A 27,315-nucleotide genomic window follows, 5' to 3' on the forward strand; every position below is an offset into this window, starting at 1 on the left:
AGGACTTAATATACCCCAGATACTTCACCAAACTACTTAAAATGGATTTCCTAGTCTGTCAATTTTGTGCTCTGTTAATTCACAAGACTCATTGCCCATCATCTAAGACCACAGCGGGTGGAAAGATAAGAGACACATTTGGTACTTTAAGTAGCAAAGCAATTGTGTCCTGAAGGTAGTGCTATGGGCACAGTTCACTGCCTTTATGAATAAACTTGGAACTTTAACTCCCAGGGGAAAACAAGCTTATTTTAAAAAAAGAAAGACAAAACAAAATAAAACCCACTTTTCTGTACAAATGCCTTTACTTATTAATGCTGCCACTGCCCTGAGTGATGGCCTATTCTGGGCCCATTTGCTGGTCCAGAGCAATCAGACTCGCTTGTTTTCCAAGTGGTACCTCCAAAGGTTTGCAATATTTACAGTGTTTGTTACACTAACACCCAGGCAGCAGATTCAATAAAAAACCTGACATCAGCCCTAGTTGGTTTGGCTCAGTGGATAGAGCATCAGCCTATAGACTATAGTAGGGGTGTTGAACTCAATCAGAGAAGGGGCCAAAATCTAAAATCCAGCCTAAATCACGGGCCGAATGGTTTACTGAACAGTCATAAACTGACAATGTCATAAACTGACAGCGGAGTGCAGTGATGACAGCGCGGTGCGGGCCACATTGCAAGGCCTGGCGGGCTGGATTTGGCCCGCGGGCCTTGTGTTTGACACATGTGGACTATAGGGTCTGGGTTTCATTCCAGTCAAGGGCACATGACTGAGTTGCCTCAATTCCGGGGTGGGGGGGGGGGGGAGGAGGGGGAGGGGAGGGGAAGAGGGATAATGCAGGAGGCACCCAATCAATGATTCTCTCATCATTGATGTTTCTATCTCCCTCTTCCTCTCTGAAATCAATAAAAATACATTAAAAACAAAAGAAAAACAAACAAAAAAACCTGACATCATTACTTATAGTTGTTGTGTGGCTTTGAATGAAGATTTAAGTGCCATGTGTTTTAAAGTCTGAATGTTGCACAATAATAAGTCCATATGATTTTTGGTTTGATTTTCAGCCCCTCAAAAACTGAACTGTAGTTCTTATACACAGTTTATTTCTCATTTGAGCTCAATATGTGATTCTCACGCAGTGGTTCTCAACCTTTCTAATGCTGCAACCCTTTAATATAGTTCCTCATGTTGGCCCCCAACCATAAAATATGGTGGTCCCCAACCGTAAAATTATTTTCATTGCTACTCCATAACTATAATTTTGCTACTGTTAATGAATCATAATATAAATATCTGTGTTTTCTGATGGTCTTAGACTCTACAGCAGAGATTCTCAACCTGTGGGTTGCCTAAGTCCATCGGAAAACACAGATATTTACATTACAATTCATAACAGTAGCAAGATTAAACTTATAAAGTAACAACAAAAATAATTTTATGGTTGGAGGTCACCACAACATGAGGAACTGTATTAAAAGGTCGTGGCATTAGAAAGGTTGAGAACCACTGCTCTAACAGAATGAAATCTTTAAACACATGTCTTTCAAGAACTAAGATGGGAAATCAGTTTTTACAAACTGTAACTTCCCTCCTTGACCAAGGTTACTAAACATTTTATGGATTGGGTGATTGGTTAAGAATCCCCAGTACATGAATATTTGCAAGGCCAAAATAAAGTGTTTTAGGGTCATTAAAGAATAACTGGGTATGTTAACAGCCTGAACTACCAAGAGAAGCCTTCTGATAGAACTCACTAGGTAGGATCTTTCTTAGGGCCATGCTGAATTTAAATGAGTTAAAGCATTTGCACATATGAGTTAATATGGTACGTGAGCACTTGGCACATAAATGGGACTCAACAAATGTTAGCTATTACAAAGCTCCGTGTCACATTTGGCGCCAACAGACCTTTTCTTTCAATAGGTGCAAATAGAAAACCAGTGCTCTCGTTGATCCGGTAGGTCTTCTTATCAAACTCTAACGTGGGTTCGTCCTCAGTGTCATTGATAATGACCTTGGCCTGGGTGAACTCCCCTAGTAGGGCATATGCTGGCATGCTGAGCTCCACGGTGAAACTCTCCACCTTCTCAAACACGTCATCATCGTTGATGACAATGGTGCAGGATTTGGTGTCCTCTCGCTCATCAAACTGCACCTGTCACAAAGGGAACAACAAGGAATTAACCTGTGCCTCAGCTTCCCCTGCTCTGCTCCCCCAGAAGGCCATGGGCAAAGAGGGCCCAAATACAGTGAGCACTGAATGAAGTAGCTGGTTCTTCTAGCCCCAACTTTCTGCTGAATTACCTGGAACACCTGGCTGCCTCTTCCCGTTCTTCATCTGCAACTGGACTGAAGACATCCCCTCCCATTTAGTGACTATATTGAAACATGCAGGTAACTGTTCATATCCTGTTCTACTAACTCACTTGAGCCATTTGATTACTTAGTCCCCCTTCCACTTATGGCAAGTTTAACTGGAAAGATCTTTGAACTTGGAATGTGAAGTTCTAGGCTGAAGTTCTATTTTTTTAGTTCCAAGCTGGGTCAGGCTTTGAAACTTCACAAATATCAGTTTATTTTAAAGCACTGAACAAATGCAAGATATTATCCTACTACCATTATCATATTATTGTACAATTAAAACTGATATAAAATCTCAGTGTATTGAATAATGAAGGAAAATTACATTGTGAATAAGTCAGGCTGAATTTTAACTTTATATTTGACTACATCCTTTGCAAATGAAACCTATAGTGTGAGTACTTTTAGCCTGGTACAAAGGAGATAAATTATTATACATGCACTTAATTGTGAACAAACAGGGATATATGGTGGTTTTACTTTACCCAAAAATAAAAGAGGAAGATAAATCTTCAAATGAAATCAGGGCTCTGGATCTGTTCAAAATTGAAAGGGTAGGAAATGGGCTTGGAATACACTTTGTGTAAACAGAAACAAATAAAACGTGTAAAAATAGTCATAAACCTCTAAAAACACACAATTTTCATTAAAAGAAAATTATTATTACGATCTAGTCAGCTAATCAAACTTTTACTAAACCCCACATTTCAAAACACTCCCAACTAAATGAAACCCTCCACAAATCTCTGTTTAAGACCTAGAACACACTTCCTTTTATCTTTCCCTCAAAAACAGGAATACAGACCTCTTTTTATCATTTTTTTTAGGACTCTTCTAGTTCCTCACTTAAATCTGACGTAAACGGCCTTAGCTTAGTTCTGCTGAAATGACTCAAAGAAATCCCTTTCCTCTTTATGGTTCCTGTTACTTTATGTTGCCATAGAATAATGAAATTACTTTGAAAAAAACAACATCAACAACATTTAATCAATACCTAATAGGTGCCAGGCATTGTGCCATACATAAAAGATGTCAATAACAGGGTATTCTGCCATAAAGGAGCTTACTGTTTAAGTCTGCTCCTTTCTCTTTTGCTTTCATTCTCCCCTTTTTCTCTCTCTCACGCCACCCTGACACTGATTACCACCACTGCTCTACATAGAGATGACAAATTTATCTCCCTACCCCAGAACTCCTCTCTGTACCCCCCTCGGATGTACATAGCAGGCAACTGATGGCTCTGAGGCAACTCACACTCATCATGTTCAAAGCAAAGTCAAGATCACCCCTCACCAAAGCTGCTCCTCTGTGGTGTCCCCTCCCAGCAAGGGGCATTCACTTTCCCTTCTGCCCCACTTTCTAATCCACTGCCAAGTCCTAGCAGTTGATGGCTTCCTCATCAGTTGAATCCATCCACTTCTCTCCTCCTTCACTTTATAGCTGCAGCTTAAGCTCCCATCATCTCTTACCCAGCCCATCCAAAAGCTTCCCAACTGGTTTTCCCACACTCCCTTCCCTCCAGGTAAAGAAGATGGAGAGAATCCTGAAGGCTGAGTGTAGAACATGATACCTTGGAGCCTTTTTTTTTTTTTTTTTTTTTTGTCATAAAGCAAAATGTAGACTGAGAAGCTAGACAACAACATAAGCTTCAGCAGTTAGAATGTCAACGGACTTTAGGCAGACCATGAAGAACAAAATACTGTGAGACTCAAAGATAGCAAAATTACTGAGGAAAACTGCCAGTGGAAAGGAAGGTGAGATAAGAGAAAATTGGAAGGTGCCACAGTAGCCTACAACCTCGTCAGAGTCATTGCAGGCCGTTGAGGAATCAGAGGCCCTCTCGCTCATTTACCTGGCCAGCATACTCCACATAGTCCTGCTGCCCAGGCTGGGAGCTGATCCTGGAGCTGGAGCTGGCGGTGCCTTGTTCCGTGTGACACAGGACTATGGCATATTGGTTCAGGTTCCCAGTCCTCTGCACGGTGACACTGACAGACCCCGCCTTCTCACTGACATTGTAGCTACAAACACACAAAAAGGTAGTCTCTGAAATTCTGCCCCTTGGTTGTGAAGAATCTGCTAGTTCAATGCCAGTGTCTTCTGGTTACGTATATCCTGGTTTTACTGCTGATTAGCTGTGCAACTTTGGGCAAGTAACCCTCTTTCTGTCTCTATTGCTTTGCTGTTGCAGGGGCATGCATCTCATAATTGCAAGTATTAAAGTGTCATACGTCAGGGCTTAGTTCAGTGCCTGATACTTAGAGTAGTCAAGAAATACTTGGTACAATTATTATTTTTATTATTGCTATCACCACCCCCTCATCAGATGACTACAGCTGACCCACAGAGTGCTTTGCCCGGAATCCTCTGCCTGCCTGACTCATTTCTCAAGAATGCAGACACAATGACGCTTGTACCTAGTATGTTTAAAGCTGATGAGGGACCACTGGATGTGGAAGACATTGTCTCTGACCACATTGGGTTTACTGTCTTTCACCAGAAACTGAAAACTATCCATCATCTCATGGATCTTCTCTTCATGCAGCACGTAACGAATCAAGCCCAAGTTCACATCCTCTGTGAGGAAAAAAACACAGTGCATTAGCCCTGGGTTATAAAAACAGCCCCATAGCTGTCCACACTGACACACTCAGTCTATTCTTCTAATAGTTCATGGACAGAACATGTGTTCCCAAGGACAAAAAGGGATAATAGTCTTAAAAATTACTGTTTCTGCCAGATGCAAAAATAAGATCCTGTAGCTCTGTGTGACAAAAAGCTATCTTCATGCACAGGAAATGCAGTATGCTGCTGTAAATGAGAATTTTTAGGTCTTGGCAAAAGGACACTTCAAAAAATGTCTATGGAATGTTAGAGGCAGATCTGAGAGCTGACAGAGAAAAGTCTTCGACCCCATCCTCTGTGTCCATATGCTCATATCCACACCACTCCCTTCTAATAAGGTTCCTTGGAAGGCATGTGTTACTAAGAAAAGCTAAGGTTGGATTCAAACAGCCCCCACACAAGGCACAGGTAACAGGGGCTAGGAGAGCCTAGAATATGAGGAGAGAGAGAAAAAGGAAATACGACACATGAGTCATAACAGGCAGTTTCTCGTAACTACTCCCAATGAAGTCCTTCCTCAGAAGTCATCTAGATCCTAGAAGACCCCAAGAGGCGTCTGGAAAACTAAAATACAAAACGGTCTGCTTGATATGATTCAAACCAGGAAAACATTTCTGTTAAGGAATCTGCCCACATTGATTTTAATTTCTTTGCTGAAGACTTTTAAAAATGTCCATAACCCTTAGTGAACAAAAAATAAACCACACAGGATCACGGATCTTTCATAAATCCTGGTGGCTGTTTTTGTGTTTTGTTTTTAAAGAAAACCAAGCATTCACAAGATCCCTTCCAGAAAACCTGGCCAGAACCTGAAGCAATTTGGGAGCTGAGGAAGCATGGTAAAGGTGAGATTTTTTTTTTTTGGGGGGGGGGGGGGTAAGAGGGGGAGGAATGGGGACATAATTTAGAGTAACAGGGAAAAAATCAGAGAAGTAAGATTCCAAAGTTGGATGGTTAGACATTAAAAGGTCTGTTTGTTGGTATATAGGTTCCGTAGGGATGAGAGTGGTGGTAGAACGGATTCCTCCCATTCCACAGTTCCCCGAGGCCCACCCTGTGTGAAGGTCACGGCAGCTCGGCCAGGCTGCAGCTTGTTCTCCACGTGGCCATGCCTGGGGCCCGCGGCGATCTCATAGACAAGTTGCAGGTCTTCCGTGTCCGGGTCCAGGGTCAGCAGTTCCTTCTTGGTGATCAAGTTGGTTGCCTGGAATAGAAACCCATTAAATTTAACTCCTGTTGTGGGAATAAAGCAAGAACAAGACCCAGTGACTCAGATTTAATTCAGCTCAACAATGATTGACTGAGCGCATTTACTGCACAGAAAACTCTGTCAGTATTGAAGAGGCTCTAATGATAAAAGCCAGCCGGCCTCTGCCCTCCATGTGTTCACACTTTAATGGGAAAGAAAGGCTGATAAGCAATGTAACTGTGGCAAGAGCTATATCGGGAAATTAAAAAAAAAAAAAAAAAAAAAAAAGAGTGCTATGCACTTTTTTGGGAGTGGGAGAGATAATTCCATATGAACTGGGGCAGAAGAGATTTGAGATGTTAAAATTTGAGCTTAGCCTTTAAAGAAGGCTGGGACTTTGAAAGAATGATATAACACAGGAAAGAATGATATAACACTCCTGAAAATACAGGAGTCAAATGCAATGTTTGCAAGTGAATAAAATATACACTGAGTGGCCAGATTATTATAATCTCTGAATGCATAATAATATGGCCACTCAGTATATATCCTACATAATAAAAAGCTAATATGCAAATTGTCCCCTCGACCAGGAGTTCAACCAGCAGGCAGGCTGGCCAACTGCCCATGTCCCCTCCCCCTGGCCAGGCTGGCTGGATTCCACCCATGCACAAATTCATGCATCAGGCCTCTAATATATACTGAGTGGCCAGATTATTATGCATTCAGAGATCATAATAATCTGACCACTCAGTGTATATGATACCCCAATTTTGCCCAAATATACTGCCTATATTTTAACTCACTCAAATAATATTTAATGAGAGCAAAGGCTTGAGAGAAGAAAGGGGTGGTCAGTAGTATTAAATGTTATTAACTCTAGGAAAGCAAGGACATGTAAGTGACCTTTGGACTTGACAAAATAGAGGTCATTGGTGTCTCTGACAAGAGTCCCCGTAGTAGGGTAGGGGTGGGAAGTAGAATTGCGGAGGATTTAGAAGAGAGTGAGATGGTTCTGAATCTGGAAAAAGGTAAATAAAGTAGGGCAAAAGAATTGATATTAATTTTGTTGACACGTTTTAAAAATTTTGATAAAGTTGGTGGAAAGCTATAGCATAACACCTACATATAAAAGGATACCTTGTTTTATTGTGCTTCACAGATGCTGTGTGTTTCAGAAATTGAAACCCTCCATCAACAAAAAAAGGTTATGACTCTGTTTACTGAGATAATCGCTCTATTGCAATGGTCTGGAACTGAACCCACAATATCTCTGAGGTATGCCTATACAACCAACTGATCAGCTCCATAGAGACGAGAAAATCTATGTCTTAGAGGGAAAACCACACACAAAAGAAAGAGACCAGTTCTCTAACTGAACTCAAGAACTCTGTGTGTTTGGGTGGCTAGCTGAAGAGATTAGAGTAACTCCAGTCAACAGGAATTTAACGCTCAACATGGTTATGGTATATCTTAAAATGACCAAATTGGCCTTTAGGAGAAGGAGAATGAAATTTCTAAAGTATTTCTCTAAGGACATTCACCTACAAAAATATTTCTTTCCCATTAATGGCATATTCCAGATATGTCTCAAAATTTATCTTTCCCTTCTTCTAGATAACAAACTTTTAGCTGGGTACCTGGCTGATCAGCTAGACACTTTATTTCCCAGCCTCCCATGCAACAGATGGGGCCATATGAACTATTTCTTGCCAAAATAATATGAGTGCAAGAGATATACCACTTGCTTAAAAATATATTCCTTGCCCTTGCCATGGCTAGAGTTGTTAAGTGGTTAGAGCATCAGCTCACATACTGAACAATATTCAGTTTGATTCCTGGTCAGGGGCACATACCTGAGTTTCTGGTTCACTCCCCACCCATTGGGGCACATGCAGGAGGCAACCAGTCAATGCGTCTCTCTTACATTGATGTTATCCCCTCTCTCTCTCTCTCTCTCTCTCTCTCTCTCTCTCTCTCTCTCTCTCTCTCTTTCTCCCTCCCTTCCTCCCCTCCACTCTCTCTCTGAAAAACAATGGGAAAAATATCTTCAGGTGAGAAATAAAATATCTATATATTCCTTGTTCTCTACTTTTCTATTTTCCTCTTCCCATGAACTAAAATACTGATGACTAACTGAAGAGATTAGAGTAACTCCAGTCAACAGCTACAAGCCACTGATGGCAGAACTGCAAGAGAGAAGGAACCTGTGCCTCTGAATCGTTATGCAGAGCCCTAAACTTCCACCCTAAATGTGAGGGGGGGGGGGGGAAATAACTGCTGTTTGGTTTGCGCTACTATATTTTGGGAGTCACTGTATAAGAACTATATACAATCCGAATAAAACCCATGAAGCCTCTCCAATCTCAGGAATATCAACTCACTTAGAGGGGAATAAACATGACTTGAGGCAGAGTTCTATTGATAAGCTATCGTCATATTCAAGGCTACTGCCCAAGCTGGTTAGTGTAGAATGGGGTGATGGAGGGGGTCTTACCTTGCCATCCACATGCTCCAGCCACTGGAGCCCCAGGTTGGTGACAATTCTCGGGGTGCTGTCATCCACTGGGAGGATGTCTACTTGGAACTGCTGAGGTGCTGCTGTCATAATCTGGGGCGGGGGGAGGAGAGAGCCAAAATAACCTCATCATTCACAGACATCTGACTGTCAGGTCTGGAACCCTGAAATCAGTTGACACTTCAGAGTGGGCGCTGAGCCGGTTTCCACCACTTAGCACCCCTTGGCCTGGGGCTCAGGGAGAATACTGCCTGCTGAAGGGCACTATGAGAAGGAAAGCGAGAAACCAGGGGCACAGGGCCAGGCTGGGATTCGCCTACTATGGAAGCTGACATTTATACCCCTCTGCATGTAGTGAGTTCAATGTTACCCTGAGGTGGAACCATAAACAAAACATTTTCCTTTCAATTACTCTTGTTAAATTTTTCCTGCGAGGCAGAAGAAAACCATCGTTAAAATGTTAATGTCAAAGTCTCCAGGTGGAACTCTGCCAGATGTAGAAAGAGGTTTCCTGGGAAGAGATTCTCTTTCCCCCATTTTTATTCCTTTTTTTTTTTTTTTTTTTTTGAGAGAACTATCCATATGGGGAAAAACAGAAGAAATTAAAAATAAAATATTTGTGTCAATGGGGGAAAAAGGAGACTTATGGAATACTTGAAACAATGAAGAATTTAAATTAAAAAAGAATAAAATATTTGTGGAGATAACGAAAAGAAACTTTGGTTTATAATTTCAATCTCACTCAGATGGATACACACACACACACACACACACACACACACACACACACACGACACAAGTGCGGCACCTCCCTGTGGGAGGGGGAGAGGCGGCTGCCACGCAGGGCAGCAGATGGTGGCTTTTCAACCTCCTGCCACCCTCCTTGTAAGCAATTTCCATTCGTAAAATAACAGGGTCCCTCTGGAGACCTGCAGTGACCTTTTATGTTTATCAGAGAGGTAGCCACCTTGCTGAGTTATCCTGAGATCGTTTTTTCTCTCCTGAAGGTCACGCTAACTGGGAGCAGCTGTAGTGCAGGAGGGAGAATAAAGGCGATGAGCTCCCTGGAGTGGTGCCTCGCAGACCCCGAGGGGCAGGGGAATCTGGCTCTTCGACCCACTGAGAACGACCTCCTCACAGGCTCATCTCTAAAGGGTGCAGGAAGGCCTTTCTCCCACAAAGAGCCATCCCCATTCATCACCAAAGTCTGAAAGGGACTGCAGGACGGAGTGACCCCTCGGTAACTCCGGAAGGATGGCAGGGTGTGACGATATAGCTCACTCAAACTGCTTCTGCGAAGTCAGAGACAGACGCCTGTGATGTAGGAGCCCACACCTACCTCTTACCTGGGTTGCAGTTATTCCCAGCAGAGGCTGTGGGACTGCAGGACACCCGGCTAAGGAATGAAGGAGTGAGAAAAATAGCAGGGGAGGTAGTGCAGGGGCTGTCTTTTTTATTTTATTTATTTATTATTTATTATTTTTATTGTTTGAAGGATTATAAATAGTAGTACATTTCTCCCCCCCCCCCCCGACCTCCTCCCAACCTCCCCTACTATCCCATATATGTCTTCACTTCCTCCCCTCCCCCCATGTCTTATATCCATTGGTTGTGTTTATATGCATGATTACAAATCCTTCAGTTGATCTCTTACAGGCCCCCCCCTTCCCCGCCCCCAACCTCCCTCGCCTTCCCGCTATAGTTTGACAGTCTGTTCAATGGTTCATTATAACTATTTTTTGCAGGGGCTGTCTTAATGTTTCTTCCAGATGCCTGGATATCAGAAGGGAACAATTCTCTTAAAGAAATAAAGCTGAATGGCTGCATGACTTCAAGACAAAAGTCTTTACCTGTTTCACTTGCTGATTCTAAAAGGGTGACACAGATGATGATGACAGCCAGAGTGGATTGGATGTTACTCTGTACGGCATTGGCTAAGTGCTTTACCTACATCACGAAGGTGGTATCATCCCCATTTTATAGATAGGGAAGCTGAGGCTTAGAAAGGCTAAATGACTTGCAAAGTCACTCAGCCAGTCAGTGACAGAGCTAGAATTTAAATCAGTGTCTTTTGGATGCAGAAACTGTACTCTTAGACATTGTTATTCTTCATGAGGCTAAGAAACTTCAGCTGACTAAGGGGACATATAAGAGAGAAAGACAATCTACTGTGTTTCCCTGAAAATAAGACATCCTCCGAAAATAAGACCTAGCACATGGAAAAATAAGACATCCCCTGAAAATAAGATCTAGCGCATCTTTGGGAGCAAAAATTAATATAAGACACTGTCTTATTTTCGGGCAAACAGGGTAGAACCATGTGAAATTAGTAAAAAAAAAAAAAAAAAAAAAAAACAGATGAAAGAAAAATGAAAGGAACGGAGAATTAATAACAGAATAATACAATAACTATCAACTTCTATTGAAAGTGTTCATATTTGCTAACAGTGTTAAGTCACTTACTATGAATTGTCTCTTTGAACCCTCAGCTAATGGAAGCTGGTGATTATTATTGTATCCATTTTGCAGATGACAAGAGGAGGTTTAGAGGAGCTAAGTGATTTGCTGAAGGCCAATTGATCAGTGACAGGACAAGAACTAAAACCAGGCTGTCCTTGGCCTTGAAATGCCATCTTCTCGACAACCTCTGGCCTGCTCTGCTATGCCTCCCCCTCCGTTGTCCCCCCTCACCTCTTTGCCTCCTTCCTCAACAATAAAGAAGGGGTTTTTCCCATCAGCCACGGTGAAGGTGAACCAGTCTTTGAGAGAGTTGCTGCCATCGTGGCTGTAGCTGACTCGGTTCTGGTAGACGTCCTCCATGGTGAAGGTGGAGATGAACTGGAAATGCTGCCCATCGGTGGTTCGCTCGATGCTGCCATGCCGTGGGGGCTGCACAATGGTGAACGTGACGGAGTCGGCCTATGGAGGAGGCAAAAGGCAAGAGAAGGGACTTCTTAAGAGAAACCAGATGTGTCAGTGATGACCAACAGGTGGTCAAGTGTAGTCATTTATAAAATAAGAACTGCATTTTTTATGGCTATCAAGAATAAAACTAAAGAGGTAAATTATATTGGTTACTATAATTGAATTTATATTCTGGTGCCTTAGAACTCTAAGACTAAGACATTTACATTTATCCTTTGTGGGGGAGGAGAGGGGAAATCGTCAGAGGGGAAAGCCTGAATCTTTAACCTCTCCCAGGAGGAACTAGACCTTTAAAAATTATTCACTTATTTTCCTATCCATTTCCCCCCACTTCCCAAAACTCTTATAACCAGAATTCCATATGCATCAGAACAGAAGTTTATTTCCCATTTCTAAGTCACTGCTTCTAGGGAGACACATTGAAGCAAAAATAGAGGTAGAAAACCCTGCTCAAGACTTTCCAATGATTTCCCACCAACTTAGAATAAAATGGAAAGGCCTTCCTGGGCCAACCAGGCCTGTTGTGACGTAGTCCCAGGACTCCTCTCTGAGCCCTCTCTTCCCCTCTCCTGCTTGTTCACGAGGTTCCCACCTCTTGGCCTCTTGTTGTAACTCTGAAGTCCCAAGCACACTTGACTCCAGGGCCTTTGCACTTCTGGTTCTTCTGCCCAGGGCATGAGGCTCCCAGATGACTGCATAGTTTGCTCTTCTGCTTCATATCTCTGCTCCTCAGAGAAGCCTTCCTTGCCCACTCTGTCTAATATAGCACAATCTCTCTTCTTTAGCTTGCTTTAGTTTTTTGTTTTGTTTTGTTTGTTTTTTTAAAATATATTTTATTGATTTTTTACAGAGAGGAAGGGAGAGGAACAGAGAGCCAGAAACATCGATGAGAGAGAAACATCAATCAGCTGCCTCCTGCACACCCCCCACTGGGGATGTGCCCGCAACCAAGGTACATGCCCTTGACCGGAATTGAACCTGGGACCCTTGAGTCCGCAGGCCGACACTCTTTCCACTATACCAAACCAGTCAGGGCTAGCTTTCTTTAGTTTTATTCATAGCACTTACACATCTGACATGGTATTATATGTTCTTTCTTTATTGTCTGTCTTCCCCAACAAAGGTTGAAAACTCCCTAAGGCTGGAACTTTATGTGTTTTGTTCACGGCTCTGTCCTTCACATCTAGAGCAGAGTCGGCATGGGTAGGTAATGAGTATTTGCTGTAAGAGTGAACAGATGAATGAAAGAGCGCTGGCAGAGGGTAGAGTGCACATAGAACTAATTAATAATTGCTGTGGTACTCTTATGGGAGCTAAATTGTGCCAGAGGTTGCACGCTTTTATGTGAAAGCATCATGAGAATGAGAGTTCCATCTCTACAGGCTCTGTTTTACTATATAAAGCCTCGTTCTCTGAGGATGCCTACATTGTAATAATTAGCTGTCATCTAGAGAAGTCTGAAAGAAGAAAATTTAAAAAAGGGAAAGCTCTATTTTGCCAGTTTCTTTAATTCATTAGATTCTACATATAAGTGTTATCATGTGATCGATGCAACAGACGTGATTCTCAGAGGGAAGTGGGGGATGAGAGGAGGGGTGGGAAGAGATTAACCAAAGAATTTATATGCATACTAGAGGCCTGGTGCATAACATTTGTGCACTTGGGGGGTTCCCTCAGTGCCAGGACCCCTCGGGGGATGTCTAACTGGAGTGGGCCTAAGATATCAGTCAGACATCCTTAGCACTACTGTGGAGGTGGGAGAGGCTCCTGCCACCACTACTGCGCTCACCAGCTGAGAGCTCGGCTCAGGGCTTCTGGCTGAGCGGCACTCCTCCTGTGGGAGCACAATGACCACCAGAGGGCAGCTCCTGCATTGAGCATCTGCCCCCTGGTGGTCAGTGTGCATCATAGCAACTAGTCGTTTGGTCCATTTGCATATTAGCTTTTTATTATATAGGATATGCATAACCCATGCACATAGACAATAGTGCAGTGAAGGCCTGGGAAGGAGTAGGAGCAGGGTGAAGAGGATCAATGGGGAAAAATGGGACATCTATCATACTTTCAACAATAAATATAACATTAGAAAGAAAAGAGGGAAAGATATATAGGCACCATAAATCCTTGTTCATGCTAATAAGGAATAATTTCCTATAAATCATGATAAAAATTCAGCATGTTAAAAAGACTGTTACATGTAATCAGGGGAGAGGGTGAGCATCCTTAGGGTTTCAGAAAGGGTTTAAAAGCAATTTGATGCAAATGTATTCATTTCCTCTTTTTCAGAGGGCTGTGGTCTCTTCAGGTTTTTAGTCCTTCAAGGACACTTGTACTAACCTCACCCCCCCTGCCCTCCCCTTGGGATGCTCAGTCACAAAGCAGCCGCTGAACTCACCAGGTCAGCTTCTCATTCAGCCAGCGAACCCAGGGGCACACTCTCACCTCTGTATCCGCATCCACGGCCTTGAGCTCAAATTCCGTGATGGTCTTCCTCACTCCCTCCTGCACCCGCATCCCCACATTCTGTACCACGGGCAGCGAGTCATCCATGGGGCGGATGGTGATGTGGAATGTCTGGGTCACCTAGAATGGCAGCCATATGCAGGCTAGAGAGACACAGGCCCCCAACTCCACCCACGTAGAAGGTAGGTGGCCTCTACTTTCCCCTTCACACCATTCCTCACGTGATGGACTGAGCAGGAACCCAAAAGTGAAATCTCTGGGACGAGAGCCCCCCGGGGGCTGTCAGAAGCCGCCTGACCTTGGCTGGGAGCAGAGGGAAGTGAAGCTCAGACAGCACCAGCCGCCCTGCAGACACTAAGGGAGCCCAGCTCCTCACCTACCTCATGGACTCCATCTGAGAGCGTGAAGCCGAAGGCGTCTGAATGCTTCTCGGACTCACTGGTGTGGACATACTGAACGTTTCGCGAAGCCAGGTCAGCCTGAGTGAAAGAAGTGATCAGGATGCCTGGCCAAAGGGAGGAAGAGAAACAGAGAAAGGATGTAAAAATGCTTGCCATACTTCTGAGGCTGGGGAAATATCATATGCTCACGAGATAAGAGTCCTTGGTATTTGTTTCCTAGCATTTATACACTTCTCCCTGAGACCTGGTGTTAGAGTTTGCTTCCTCCTCCCCCCCCCCCCCCTACAACAGAATATGTTCTGTGGGAGCACATGTTAACATAATTATCCAGGCTTCTACTATATGCCAAGCCAACAGCAGGTGCTCAATAAATGTTACTCTCCTTTCTCTTGGGGCTTTTGTATGCAGGTCAAATCTGTGACAGGCGGAGACACTGTCTTATTCTCCAAACTCCTCTCTTTTACGTTTTATATTCCCCCATAGCCTCATAGTCCTTCCTGAAAGCCTATCCTAATTTTTAACATTGTGCGATGGGAGCCCTGGCTAATAGGGCTTGGCTAAGCCACAGACTTGTGTCTGTGATTGGTGGGGTTTCCCCAGCCTCCACAGTTTCATTGGAAATTCTTCAAGGTCCCTTCCCCGGTCTGTGATTCTAGCTTCTCTTATACCATGCTGGCCGGGCTGACAGTAGACTTACTGTGTGGCTCTGGGTGTTGGGCGATCATTCTATATCAACTCTAAATGACCCAGAAAACCACTACCCTTTAACAACATGATAGAAAACATGTTCATTTGCTTACAGTCATTTTGAAAGTACAAAAATCTAAAGTGACTTTGAATAACGAATGCCAAAAGTATCCCACAAGTAATAACATCTCTGTGTTTTTAAATGCCAAACAATGATTAGCGTAGAATTCTTGCTTCCATCTTAGGGCCCTGGGACTTACTTCCTGGTCTCAGCCAAGACTGAAACAAAATCCCATCGTTTAGGCCCTCAGCATCAATTCCCTCAGCCTAATGTGAGTGTTGGGGTATTAATCCATTTAATCAAACCCTTCTGTTTGGTCCTGCAATTCATTTGTTGATGCCTAGAATTTATTATTTGTCATTGTAAATCCTAGCAAAACCAGCATGCATAGCTTTCCTATAAAAAAAAACAAACACACACACTCACACATAAACCCAGAAATTGTACTTTGTGACACCAGTATCATTGCCATCCTAAAAAATTAATATCCCTGCCTGGTTTACATCTGCATCTTTCTTTATCATCTAAAATTTGTCGCCCAGATACAACAGCCTCTTGATTCTGGGGCATTAATTTTTTGATGAGGCATTTTATATTTCTGTGCTTGCTACATGAGCTCTTGACAGGCAAAAAAATGTAGCCCCCTGTCTTACAGCTCTGTCTTGTAGTCTGGACAGAAATCCATACCATTCTTTAAAAATTTAATAACTTCAGACTGGCTGCGCTGAGAAATTTAAATCCCTTCCCCTGCAGTGACTCCCTCCTCATAGCTCATGGGAAATGCTTGTCTGGATTCTCACCATCCACTGGCCACCTAATTCACTCTTCTCTTCATGAGAACCTAGGCCTGACTGAGGACGGTGATAGGATTTTCCTTCCTCTTGGGAAGGAAGTGCTGGGATTAATTTTTAAAACATTTTTAAGAGGCAATGGAGATATAATAAATAGCACACATTAAAAATGTACAATTTCATAAGCTTTGGCATATCCGTAAAACCACCACCTCAATCAAAATAGTGAACATATCCATCACCTCCAAAGTTTCCAGCTGACACTTGATAACTCTTCCATTCTTCCCATCCCCTACCCTATCCCAAAGCAATCAATAAATTGCTTCCTGTCACTCTAGATTAGTTGGCATTTTCTTCTGATTTTTTAAATAACTAGATTCATACAGTATGTACTATTTTATGCATAGTTTTTTTTCACTTGGTATAATCACTTCTATAATTTATCCATATTGTACCACGTGTTAACAGTTCATCCTTTTTATGGCTAAGTAGTATTCCATTATGTGGATATGCCATCGTTTGTTTATCCTGGGTCACACATCTAATAGGGGGACAGAGCTGGAACTGGAGAACAGGGTTGTCTAACTCCAAAGTTTGTGCCTGCTAGGAGTACGTTTTTATAAAACTCATCTAGCCGAAGCTGGTTTGGCTCAGTGGTAGAGCGTCGGTCTGCGGACTGAAAGGTCCCAGGTTCGATTCCAGTCAAGGGCATGTACATCAGCTGCGGGCACATCCCCAGTAGGGGGTGTGCAAGAGGCAGCTGGTTGATGTTTTTCTCTCATGGACGTTTCTAGCTCTATATCTCCCCTCCTCTCTGTAAAAAATCAATAAAATAAAAAAAAATAATAAAACTCATCTAGACTTTTCAGACTAGATAAGGAGCCTCTTGGGTATCATCCTTATCCTTTAATTGTTTTCAATATAAAAGTAATACATGGCTATTAAAGGAAATGTAAAAAGCACAAAAAAGTAGTAAAGAAACACAAAATTCACTCATAGGATGGAATCACAAGAATAACTCATATATTTACCACTAAATATCACCATTGTAATATTTCTGAATTGAACTGGTTCTTATACTTGATTGGCCATAACCTTTTTTTAAATCTGAAATATTGATTTTGATGGGGTATTTACTATTATTATTTAAATGATATTAATGATTAAGTGCCAGAGAGTAATAAGCTGCACCTAGAATGCAAGCTTCAAGGGGACAAGCATTTCGGTGGTTTCCTCACCAACGTGCACCTAGAATCGTGCCTCACACACAGTAGATACTCAAAACATTTTTTGATAATTGATTTTAGCTCACCCACTATAGTCAATATCTGAGCCCTCCCCCCCTCCCCCATTTTAGCCTTTGCTAATTGGGCATTGGAAAACTTCAACTACTTGCTCACCACTAAGATGGTGTTTCCAAAAACATGTTCTCCCTGTTGGCTGTCACAGCAGGTAGTTACTGTTTGAAAGGGTGCAGGCTTTTAATCCCATGGAAGGCATTTGCAGTCACCAATCTACTGGCTACACTACGTCTCTGGCAGTATTACAGGGACCCACATTAACCCTGCCAGCTTTTCCAATCCCCTCGGAAGGCCAGCACATTAGAGAAAATTCCGTCCAGGTCAGGAGAGTGGTGTGGGAAGAAAGCATCTCTGAAGAAATTGCCTTCCTAAGTGGAGGTCAGGCAATTGCCTTGGCCTGCTGCTTTCAGCCCGGCCAGGACGGCCCTGTGCGTGCGAACAGTGGAACAGTGCCATGTCAGAACCAGTGCTGAACCACCGCGGGTTCATGCCATGGGAGACTCTCAAATTTTTTTCAAAGCCTCCAGTTATGGGCTAAATTGTGCTGCCTGCCCACTGCCCTGTCCCAAACCGCCAATTCATATGTTGCAGTCCTAACCCGTAATGCCTCAGGTATGACATTACTTGGAAACAGGAACATTACGAAAGTAATGAGGTCACTAGGGTGGGATCTAATCCAATATGACCATTGTCCATATAAAAGGGAAACTTTAGATATACACATGCTTGAGGCCTGGTGCATGAAATTTCTGTGCAGGTATGGTTCCTAGGCTTGGCCTGCAATCAGGGCCATCTTCCCCTGCTTCCCACAGCTGCCCCCTCCCCCCCCCCCCCCGCCCCCATCACCATCCACCCGCAGTGATCAGTGTCTGATGGTTGCGGGAAGGGATCTAAAGGTTGATGTTCCCACCCTCTTGCTGGCCCCGCCCCCACTGTGGGTCACCCTCTGTATGTGGGTGCCTTGGCCTGGCATCCCCTGCCTCCTCTGTCTCCCCCCCGCCCCACACACACATACACACACCATTTCCCCCTTTGCCATAAGGCAATCAAAGCCTGCTGGCCGGGGAAAGGGACCAAGAAGTAGTAAGTGTGCCTCATAGTGACTGGTCCAGTGGTCTTTCTGATTGTTCCGCTGTTAGGGTCAATTTGCATACTACCCTTTCATTATATAGGACAGAGACCTGGTACACAGTTGGGGGTTAGCTGGCCTGCCCTCATGGGCCCAGGATCAGGTTGAGGGTCCCCACTGTGGGGCAGGCCGGCCTGAGCGAGGAGTCACTGGGGGTTTGCAGGCCCACCATCATTCTGGTCTCTGGTCATTCTGCCATTTCGATCCCTGGGCTTTTGTTATATAGGATAGAGAGAACACTGTGTGAACATGAATATGGCATCTAGAGGCCAGGGAGAGACCCTCTTCTCAAAAGGAACCAATGCTACTGACACCACAATCTGGGATTTCCAGCTCCCAGATCTGTGAGACAATAAATTCTGTTTAAGCTGCATAGTCTGTGGTACCGAGTATGGCAGTCCTAGCAGGCTCATATACGCTGCCCTCACAGAGAACCCAAACTAAGACAATTTTGTTTGGGGTCATAATACTGAGGAAGGCTGACATTAAGAGAAAACCAAAGCATACCTTGGCTCAAGATCACTCCTGGGAAGTCTTTCCTGACTCACCCCACCCCTCTCTCTCAGTGGAACTGGCTGTCCTCTGGCTCCTACTGTCCTCTGCCTTGCTGCTACCACAGCTACTAACACACACCTGCACCTCTTCATTCCCATGCCGACAACTTCTGAAACATAAAGGTGGAAACCAGTGGAATCGCTGCATTCCAATACAACTCCTCCCCTACTTTAAAAACACACCTCCTGACCGCTAGCTAATCAACTGAATCCCCAGGTAGGGTCTTCATTCCCAGCCACCTCACAGCGGGGTGTGACTGCTCTTGCCACTTGGATGTGACCAAAAGAGATGTGCTTTCTTCCAGTAATACCCTGGAAGGAGATGGAAGTAGGCTTTCTAGCCTCCCCCCCTCCCCCACTGCTGGCGGGGGAGGGGACATGACTGAAATCGTTGTTAGAGTAGAAACGGGAGCCTCATGCTGGGGACCACTGAGCCGCCTGGGCCATCAGGGCCACCTGCCTCTTGGTTTTTCTGAAAAGGAAACTTCTTGCTTCAGGCACTGTATTTTGAAGTCTCTTTATTCCAGCAGCCTCCCTTCTGCCCTAATAATTTAATTCCTTTCTCTGAGTTCCCAAGAAAAAGAGACTCTTTTGTCTCCCTGATGTGAGGTTGGGGCCACCTCAACCTTGACAGAGCACTCGTGGGACTAGACTCCCAGATCCTCACAGTCTGGTGTCTGGTGTCTGTCTTCCACAGTTTGCACAGGCAGATGGCTCGTGACATCGCCCCCGGGGAAGAAAAGAGGCTCTGCGCAGCTCTCCTGTCTATATCTACAGAGAGCAATCGCTCACCATGGGCGGCCATGAAAGGCGGCCTGAGAATCAGCCCACTTCCCCGCGGGCCATCGGGAGGATGTCTGCAACACCAGCGGCAAGTGATCGCTGCACGCAGCATGGGTCCCAAGATAGCTCAGCGCCTGAACTACCACCTGGCCTAGAAGATGGGCTGCTCTTCTCAGAAAGACCAGGTCCAGCCCAGCCCCCACTCCTGGCAGAGACATGCTCACCCTCTGAGACAAATGGGGTGAGGTGCTGCTACTCTTAAAAAAAAGAATTTTTAAATCCTCACCCAAGGATTTTAGAGGAGGTGTGTGTGTGTGTGTGTGGGGTAGGGGGGGTGGGGGGAGTTGGGGAGGAGAAAGGGAGAAAGAAAGACAAAGACAGAGAGACATTGATTGGTTGCCTCCGGTATATGCCCTGACTAGGGATAATCTAAGTATGTGCCTTGACCTTGAACAGGAATCGAACCCACCACTTCTGGTGTATGGGATGATGCTCCAACCAACTAATTCACCTGGTCAGGGCAGGTGCCGCTGCTCTAAGCTGCAGTCAGCTGCCTTAAGAGAGGATGATAAGTCAGCAACATGGATTTCCTCTGAAGGAAGACCTTTGACATTGAGAAAGAATCAAATGCATGAAAATATTCTCATATAGGGGAGATAGGGAAGGAGAGGATGCTGATGAAATGGAATTTGCAATGAAGGGGGGGCAGGGAAGTCCTACCCTATTAGCAATGGTGTGAGCCCCCAAGAATGGCAGGGAAGGGACTGCATCCAGTATCTGGTTTACTTAAGAGTTACCAGAAACAGGTGAATTAAGAAAAAAATGGTTGGGCCTGGAGACTACCTGGCTTAGACATCAGACCTGGAGAAAAAGAGCAGGTGAAGGAAGAGTCCCAGGTAGAGCAAGGCATGCCCCTATTTTGAGAAGGTACTTTCCCAAGAGGAGGGAGAAGTGTGTTCCCCTACGGGTCGCTCCCTGAGCCACACTGGCGTGGTCTTTGCAGACAGAACTCAAGCTCAGTGACGGTGACACTGTGAACACCAAAAAGGCAGATTTGGAGCAGCCTCACACAGGACCCAGCAGATCCTGGGGTCAGAGAAGAGCGAGGCTGAGCTTTGCCAGCCCTGGGCACTGGCAGTGTCTTGCAGGAAGCTCTGAGCCCTGTGCAGTGAGCACGCAGTTGCTCCACAGAACAGCCAAGAGTCTGCCCTTTCATCTTTGGAGAGAAACAATCAGCAACCTGACAGGATTCTGGCAGAAGCAATTAGCTCATGAATTAGTTATCAAACATCTCATGCAGCCAAGGTGTTAGAAGTGCTGATCTGCATTCTCCCCGGGGACAACAAAGGGTAGGCCACCTGCTTCAATTTGCATTAGGGTTTTGGCCAGTCTGTCCATCCCTCCCCAGGCCATCCCACCATATGCACATGACACTTCTTCCTCTAGCATCACTGTGGACCCCCGACATGGTCTGCCGCATCAGCCTCTAGCTCTGGTAACTCATCTCCCCCCGCCCTTGCCCACACTCACTGCCGCAGGCACACTGGTCTCTTTGCTGCATCTGGAACCTGGTGTGCCAAGTTGATCCTGACTTTCTTTTTCTTTCTTTCTTTTTCTTTTTCTTTTTTTTTTTAAATATATTTTATTGATTTTTTACAGAGAGAAAGGGAGAGAAAGGTAGAGGGATAGAGGGTTAGAAACATTGATTGGAGAGAAACATCCATCAGCTGCCTCCTGCACACCCCCTACTGGGGATGTGCCTGCAACCAAGGTACATGCCCTTGACTGGAATCAAACCTGGGACCTTTCAGTCTGCAGGCGGACGCTCTATCCACTGAGCCAAACCAGTGAGGGCTGATCCTGACTTTCTGTTCACACTTGCTGATGCCTCTGTTTGGGATGCTCTTTCCTTATCTGCCAGTTTGCCTGGCTCCCTCACTTTCTTTGGATCTCTGTTCAAATGCCATCTTCTTATTAGAGGGCCCTCCCTCACCCCTTGCTCCCTGTGCATCCTGGTGATGTCCTTGTTTCTCCCCCAGCACGCATCACCAGGGACATATGATGTATTCTCTTGCTTGACTGCTTACTGTCTGGTTCCCTGCATTAGATGGTCAGTACCATCAGGGCAAGTAACTCCCCCATTTTGCTATTTCCCTGGTTGAGTGAAGACTTTGTAGCCTAAAATCCAAAGTAAAGCAATGAGGATCTAAATATCCTACCAGCTGCCTCTAGCCTGTATGATGTACAAAATAAAGACAATTTGAACTTTAGATTGTTTATTCAGCAAGTGTCTCTTGTCCTTCATCTTCCTTCCATTGGCATGTTCCATTGGTTCTCTCCCTGAAATTCTTCTCTTCCTTCTCTCCTTCCTTCACCGGCTGTTGCTCAGTGAATACTTAGTAGGTACCAGGTTTTACCTCAGACATTATGCTCCTCTAACCTGGTCCCACTACAGTGCCCTGGAGGAAGCTTCACTAGCTCCCACCTGGTCAAATATGAACCTCCTACCCATGTCACTGCCTCCTTTTCCCTTCTTGTGGTTCATTCTGTTAGACTCTAGATGAATTTCACTTCCTTTCCTGCCTCAAAATTCTGCAATGACTTCCTATTGCCTATTTAAATAGGAATTATCTCTGATTTGAAGACCCTCCATGAAATGTCAATTTACTCATATGCCCCATCTATTTCAATTTTCAGAGCATATGCTTTAGCTGAACTAGCCCAGTCATTTTTTTTTTAATGTGCCCACATGCTGTCCCCATCTCTGGAAATAGCACAATTTCTGTCTGCCCAAACTCTGCCTTCCAAATGCCACCGCCGGGCACCTTACCATCCCATGTAGCCTCTCCCACTTTTGAACTCTTATGACAACAGGTTTTTGCAGTTCTTAAAACAGCTGCCATAGTCTTCCCTGAGTTAAGGTTATCTGCAGGGAAGAAGTTCCTTATCTCACCCAGAAGAAAACTCTGGAAGGGAAGAATTGTACTTTATTTACCTTTTTTTTTCTTTACCAGCAGTAGCTAAACTAGAATCTCGCTCAATACACATGCTCACTTGCTCTTTGCTGAATTAAAATTTTAAGCACAATGCATGCACACCAGGCCAGACTTTAAAAGAAGAACAGGGTGTCGAAACCGGTTTGGCTCAGTGGATAGAGCGTCAGCCTGCAGACTGAAATGTTCTGGATTCAATTCTGGTTAAGGGCATGAACCTGGGTTGTGGGCACATCCCCAGTAGGGGGTGTGCAAGAGGCAGCTGATTGATGATTCTCTCTCATCGATGTTTCTAATTCTCTATCCCTCTCCTTTCCTCTCTGTAAAAAAATCAATAAAATATATTAAACAAAAAGAACAGGTTGTAGTGTTTGCTTTAAGAAACAGACAATTTAGTTATAAAGACAAGACTGCTTTTATAAAATTGCAAATTTTTATTCAACTTTCACTGAGCAATTACTGAGCATTTACTGTTTGCTAAATATAACGCAAGGCATTATATAATGGTCAGGATTAGTGATGCAGAAAATAAATACTTATAGATTCTAGGTGTATGTAGTCCCAGGCTGTGGCTACCCCGACACGGACTAAATGCCAATTTTGGTTTGATAAAGCATCGACAGGCTTACCTGGTGACCCTGCATGCTCCAGGTGGCCCAGCTGGGGCTGTCTGGTGATTCTGTAGGTCAGTGCTGCCGGCTCGCTCTCCTGGTCAGTGGCAGAGAGCTGCAGAGTGGTGATTTTCTTCACTGAGTTTTCATCTAAGACCAGCCCTTTATTGGTGGTGATGACTGGTGGGGATTTGTCTTCTGAAAATATTAGAAATAGTGATTTGAATTTGTGATATTTTTAGCCTCCTTTTTTCAATTCTGGATCTAGTGTTGGGGGGATAAGATCAGAATAGTTGAGAGAGAGAGAGAGAGAGAGAGAGAGAGAGAGAGAGAGAGAGAGAGAGGCAGGCCCACAAGAAGCCAGAGCTTCACACAGCAATGAGGACACCATCTCAGATTTCCTTACTAGTTGGGTGTAAAGGAAAGGCTCAGCCTCAAGGTAATCACAGTATAGATTCTTTAACTTCAGAACCACTGACTTATTTTTAGAGACCAATGCCCCCTTACCCAAAACAATGATGGAAAATGACTGGCTGGTCAATTTGTTGCCTTCTCCATCCACCACATCAAACTTAAAATCAAAGTTCCCACCAGATTCTCCTCTTCTGTGACTGTATTCTACGTGGCCTGTAAAAAGAACAACAACAACAACAACAACAAAAATCAAGATTTGCTATTCGTGCTTTCTGCTCTTATTTCTGAAGTATGAGGTGGTAATTCGATTGGTATCCATACCAAGGAATCAGTGAACACTCTCCTGACTTTGTTTTTGACATTTTAAACTAAAGTTTTTATTTCCTGTTTTCCTCTCCTACTCTGGGCTTCCTCCTGTTAAAGTCACCTGAAATAGCACTGCTTATAGCTGGGGCTCGGCTTTTGAGAAAGAGTCTGAGGAAGTCTCACGTATAACTAGATCAGCAAAACCGCCAATGTGGGAAATGTGAGCTGACCACACCCACGTCACTGGTGTGACCCTATCTATACCCACGTCACTAGTGCGACCCTGTCTATACCCACGTCACTGGTGTGACCCTGTCTATACCCACGTCCCTTGTGTGACCCTATCACAGGATAAAAGGCTGCAGAGCTCAGCCCACATTCCCCTAGAAAGCATCATTTCCACTTTCCAATACAGCCTTACATAATTTTTGGAAAAACACAAACTATAACCAACAAGGAATTAGACAACAACAACAACAAAATAAACTCTACACAGAAGTGCAATGTGTCACACTGTTGTGAACCCACAACATCACTTCTAAGTCCCCAGCAATGCAGCTATAGCCAGCTCTCTGGGAAGAGGGGCCTGGTCTCGTTTTTAAAAAGAGACACTGATGCTAGGAGTAATTAAGGAATGACTATCGCTTTGCTCATTCTGCCCCCTTTATTAAAGTGCAGGCAGGTCCGATGAGACTTAGGCTGCTACCACTTGGATGTGTTAGTACATGGACAGGACCCTTGTTTTATGCTCCTTGGGGGCATATTTCCACCTCTAAATGGAATTGCACATCATCACAAGATGTTGGATTACTTTCCCTCACAATATGTAACACTCCCCCGTTTTTATCCCTGAAAGCACCGTGCAGTAACTGCGTAGCATTTAACATTTATGCTTTTACATGACATCAGCATTTCCTGGAGGAGGGATGAGCTATACAATCTCCCCCGGGCACCTCCGATTTATGCCCTTCCATTTTGCTTAGTTCATTAACTTGCGCTCTTCGGGGAGCTGAAAAGAGATATAAATTGTTCACCTAAGGCAGGCATAATTTTCACCTAAATCCATCCCAATTCACTTCTTTTTCCTTTTCCTCTCTCACATACACTTCTCAACATTACAGCAAGTCAAATGATTTTCTCCCCTCCACAACAGCCCCAAGTTTCATCAATGCTTGGTCAAAGGATGAGCACATTTTAGCCAAGAATAATAGTTTTTAAAAAATTGAGGAGTCAAGAAGGAATAAACGGAGCTATAACTCAGTTCTTATTCAAAACAGAGTGTACCGTTGACTGCCATAGGCTACCAGGCATTTAACTCCCATTCGCTATTGTGGGCGGAGTCTGAGGAAGTCTGGGTAGGCTGAGGACCCCTGGCTGACCTTGGCTGATGTCGGCCTGCGTGAAACTCCGGATGGGACCTTGGACCGAGATTCGCTCCAGGTTGCCGTGCTTCACCGTCTGCAGGCACCCAGCACCAGGATCTTCCTTCATAATGAACATCACCTCACTTTCATTAGAGTCGGTGTCTGTCACTTTCAGGTGCTGTTCTGTGATGCGTGCTGCAGACCCTGGGAGAGCACAGGAGATGCAGGTCAATCCCCATCGTTGCCTTCGAATAGGATGTCAAATGATCTCAGGAGATGGGGAGTCAGTTATCATACGTTCTCTGGGCCTAAGCAAGTAGAAGGTGCTTGCCCTTCTGTTTCCATCTCAATAAAAGTTAATTTCCCAACCTCTCAATTTGCTATCAGCCCTTGAGTGTAAGTCTGAGCCCCTTTTCTCTCCTGATGCATTCTCACTCTCTATGTCTGCTCTAGTTCCACAACCTATTAGTTAACCCTATGATGAAACCTGCTTGGACCTAATTTATTGACTGCCTTGAGGATCACCAAATCTTAAACTCACAAACATATCTGGTTGCCATCTCAGACCAAATAGTCAAAGGCATTGCTCCTCACCACAGAAGATATGGTGAGATGACAGAGCAGGTGGGATGGGGGAGGAGGGGGGAGGGGGGAGCCGAGTGCTGGGCCCTCTGAGGCTGCACAGCTGTTGGGGATGGAGGAAGGCACTGGCTCTTGGAAAGCACCTCTTCTGAGGGCCTTGCCCTTGATTTTCCATGCAGCTTTCTCATATTACAAATAGTAAATGTTGGTCAAGTAGATCCTAGCCACCCAGGTGAGACAATCCACCATGGGCCCTGAGTGGCCCTGCATGTCCTGCTGGGTAATGTGCAGAATGCAAGGCCTAACTACTCGTTACCCAGGCTGTTCTTGGGGATGAGGTGATGTCTTCCCCTGGGACAATGATCAAGCTTGCATATTGCCCAGTGTTCCTCTCCTGAAATGCATCCCACTGCACGCGGAGACGTCCGTCTGGGCCCTCTGCACCATCACGAGACTTGGAGGGCAGAGAGAACCAAAGCAAACTTGCTGACGGCAATGCTGCCTGTTGTGCTTGTAACAGAGCACTTTGTCTCGGACCCAGGAATCTTGTGTCTTCCGCTAGCACTCATGAAACAGAAGCAGGCTAATGAAATCGCTTGTAAATAGAGTAAACTTAAATCCCAGACCTAATACTTGAGACCTTTGGGAAGCTCCAAATTTTTTTTTCTTAAAATGTGTCGTTGTGCCCTAACCGGTTTGGCTCAGTGGATAGAGCATCGGCCTGTGAACTGAAAGGTCCCAGGTTCAATTCTGGTCAAGGGCATGTACATTGGTTGCGGGCACATCCCCAGTAGGGAGTGTGCAGGAGGCAGCTGATCGATGTTTCTCATCGATGTTTCTGAATCTATCCCTCTCCCTTCCTCTCTGTAAAAAATCAATAAAATATATATATTTTTAAAAATGTGTTGTTTTTTTTAATTGATTTTTAGAAAGAGAATAAGGGAGAAGAATATAGAGATAGAAACACCGATGAGAAAGAAACATGATCAACCATCTGCTTCCTGCATGCTCCCTATTGTGGATGGAGTTCACAGCCCAGGCATGTGCCCTGATGAGGAATCGAACCAGTGACCTTTTGGTTCATGGGTTAACACTCAACCACTGAGCGACACTGGCCAGCTCTCCAATTTTTCAAGTACCATTATTTTATTTTTACTAAAGAATACATGGGAAACTAAGAGACAGAACTCCAGTGGAATGTCGCTGCTCTGAGAGTAAAAGGCCCACTCCCTAATTAACATCCTAATGCAAACTGAC

General features: G+C 44.4%; 1 protein-coding gene across 1 annotated transcript in view; it reads right to left on the reverse strand.

Moving 5' to 3' along the window:
- The window catches only part of FRAS1 (Fraser extracellular matrix complex subunit 1), a 438,553-nt gene that overhangs the window by 60,113 nt on the left and 351,125 nt on the right, over positions 1–27,315 (reverse strand). The window contains exons 45-55 of the mRNA XM_084880389.1: positions 25,492–25,680; positions 23,900–24,019; positions 23,411–23,590; positions 14,462–14,586; positions 14,061–14,201; positions 11,385–11,612; positions 8,673–8,786; positions 6,040–6,190; positions 4,779–4,938; positions 4,214–4,382; positions 1,909–2,155 (exon numbers count right to left, since the gene is read on the reverse strand). Coding sequence (XP_084736515.1) covers positions 1,909–2,155; positions 4,214–4,382; positions 4,779–4,938; positions 6,040–6,190; positions 8,673–8,786; positions 11,385–11,612; positions 14,061–14,201; positions 14,462–14,586; positions 23,411–23,590; positions 23,900–24,019; positions 25,492–25,680 — 1,824 coding nt within the window. The remainder of the gene's footprint in view (positions 1–1,908; positions 2,156–4,213; positions 4,383–4,778; positions 4,939–6,039; positions 6,191–8,672; positions 8,787–11,384; positions 11,613–14,060; positions 14,202–14,461; positions 14,587–23,410; positions 23,591–23,899; positions 24,020–25,491; positions 25,681–27,315) is intronic.

The sequence above is a fragment of the Pipistrellus hanaki genome (genome assembly GCF_964339955.1).
Source record: "Pipistrellus hanaki genome assembly, chromosome: 1".
NCBI lineage: Eukaryota > Metazoa > Chordata > Mammalia > Chiroptera > Vespertilionidae > Pipistrellus > Pipistrellus hanaki.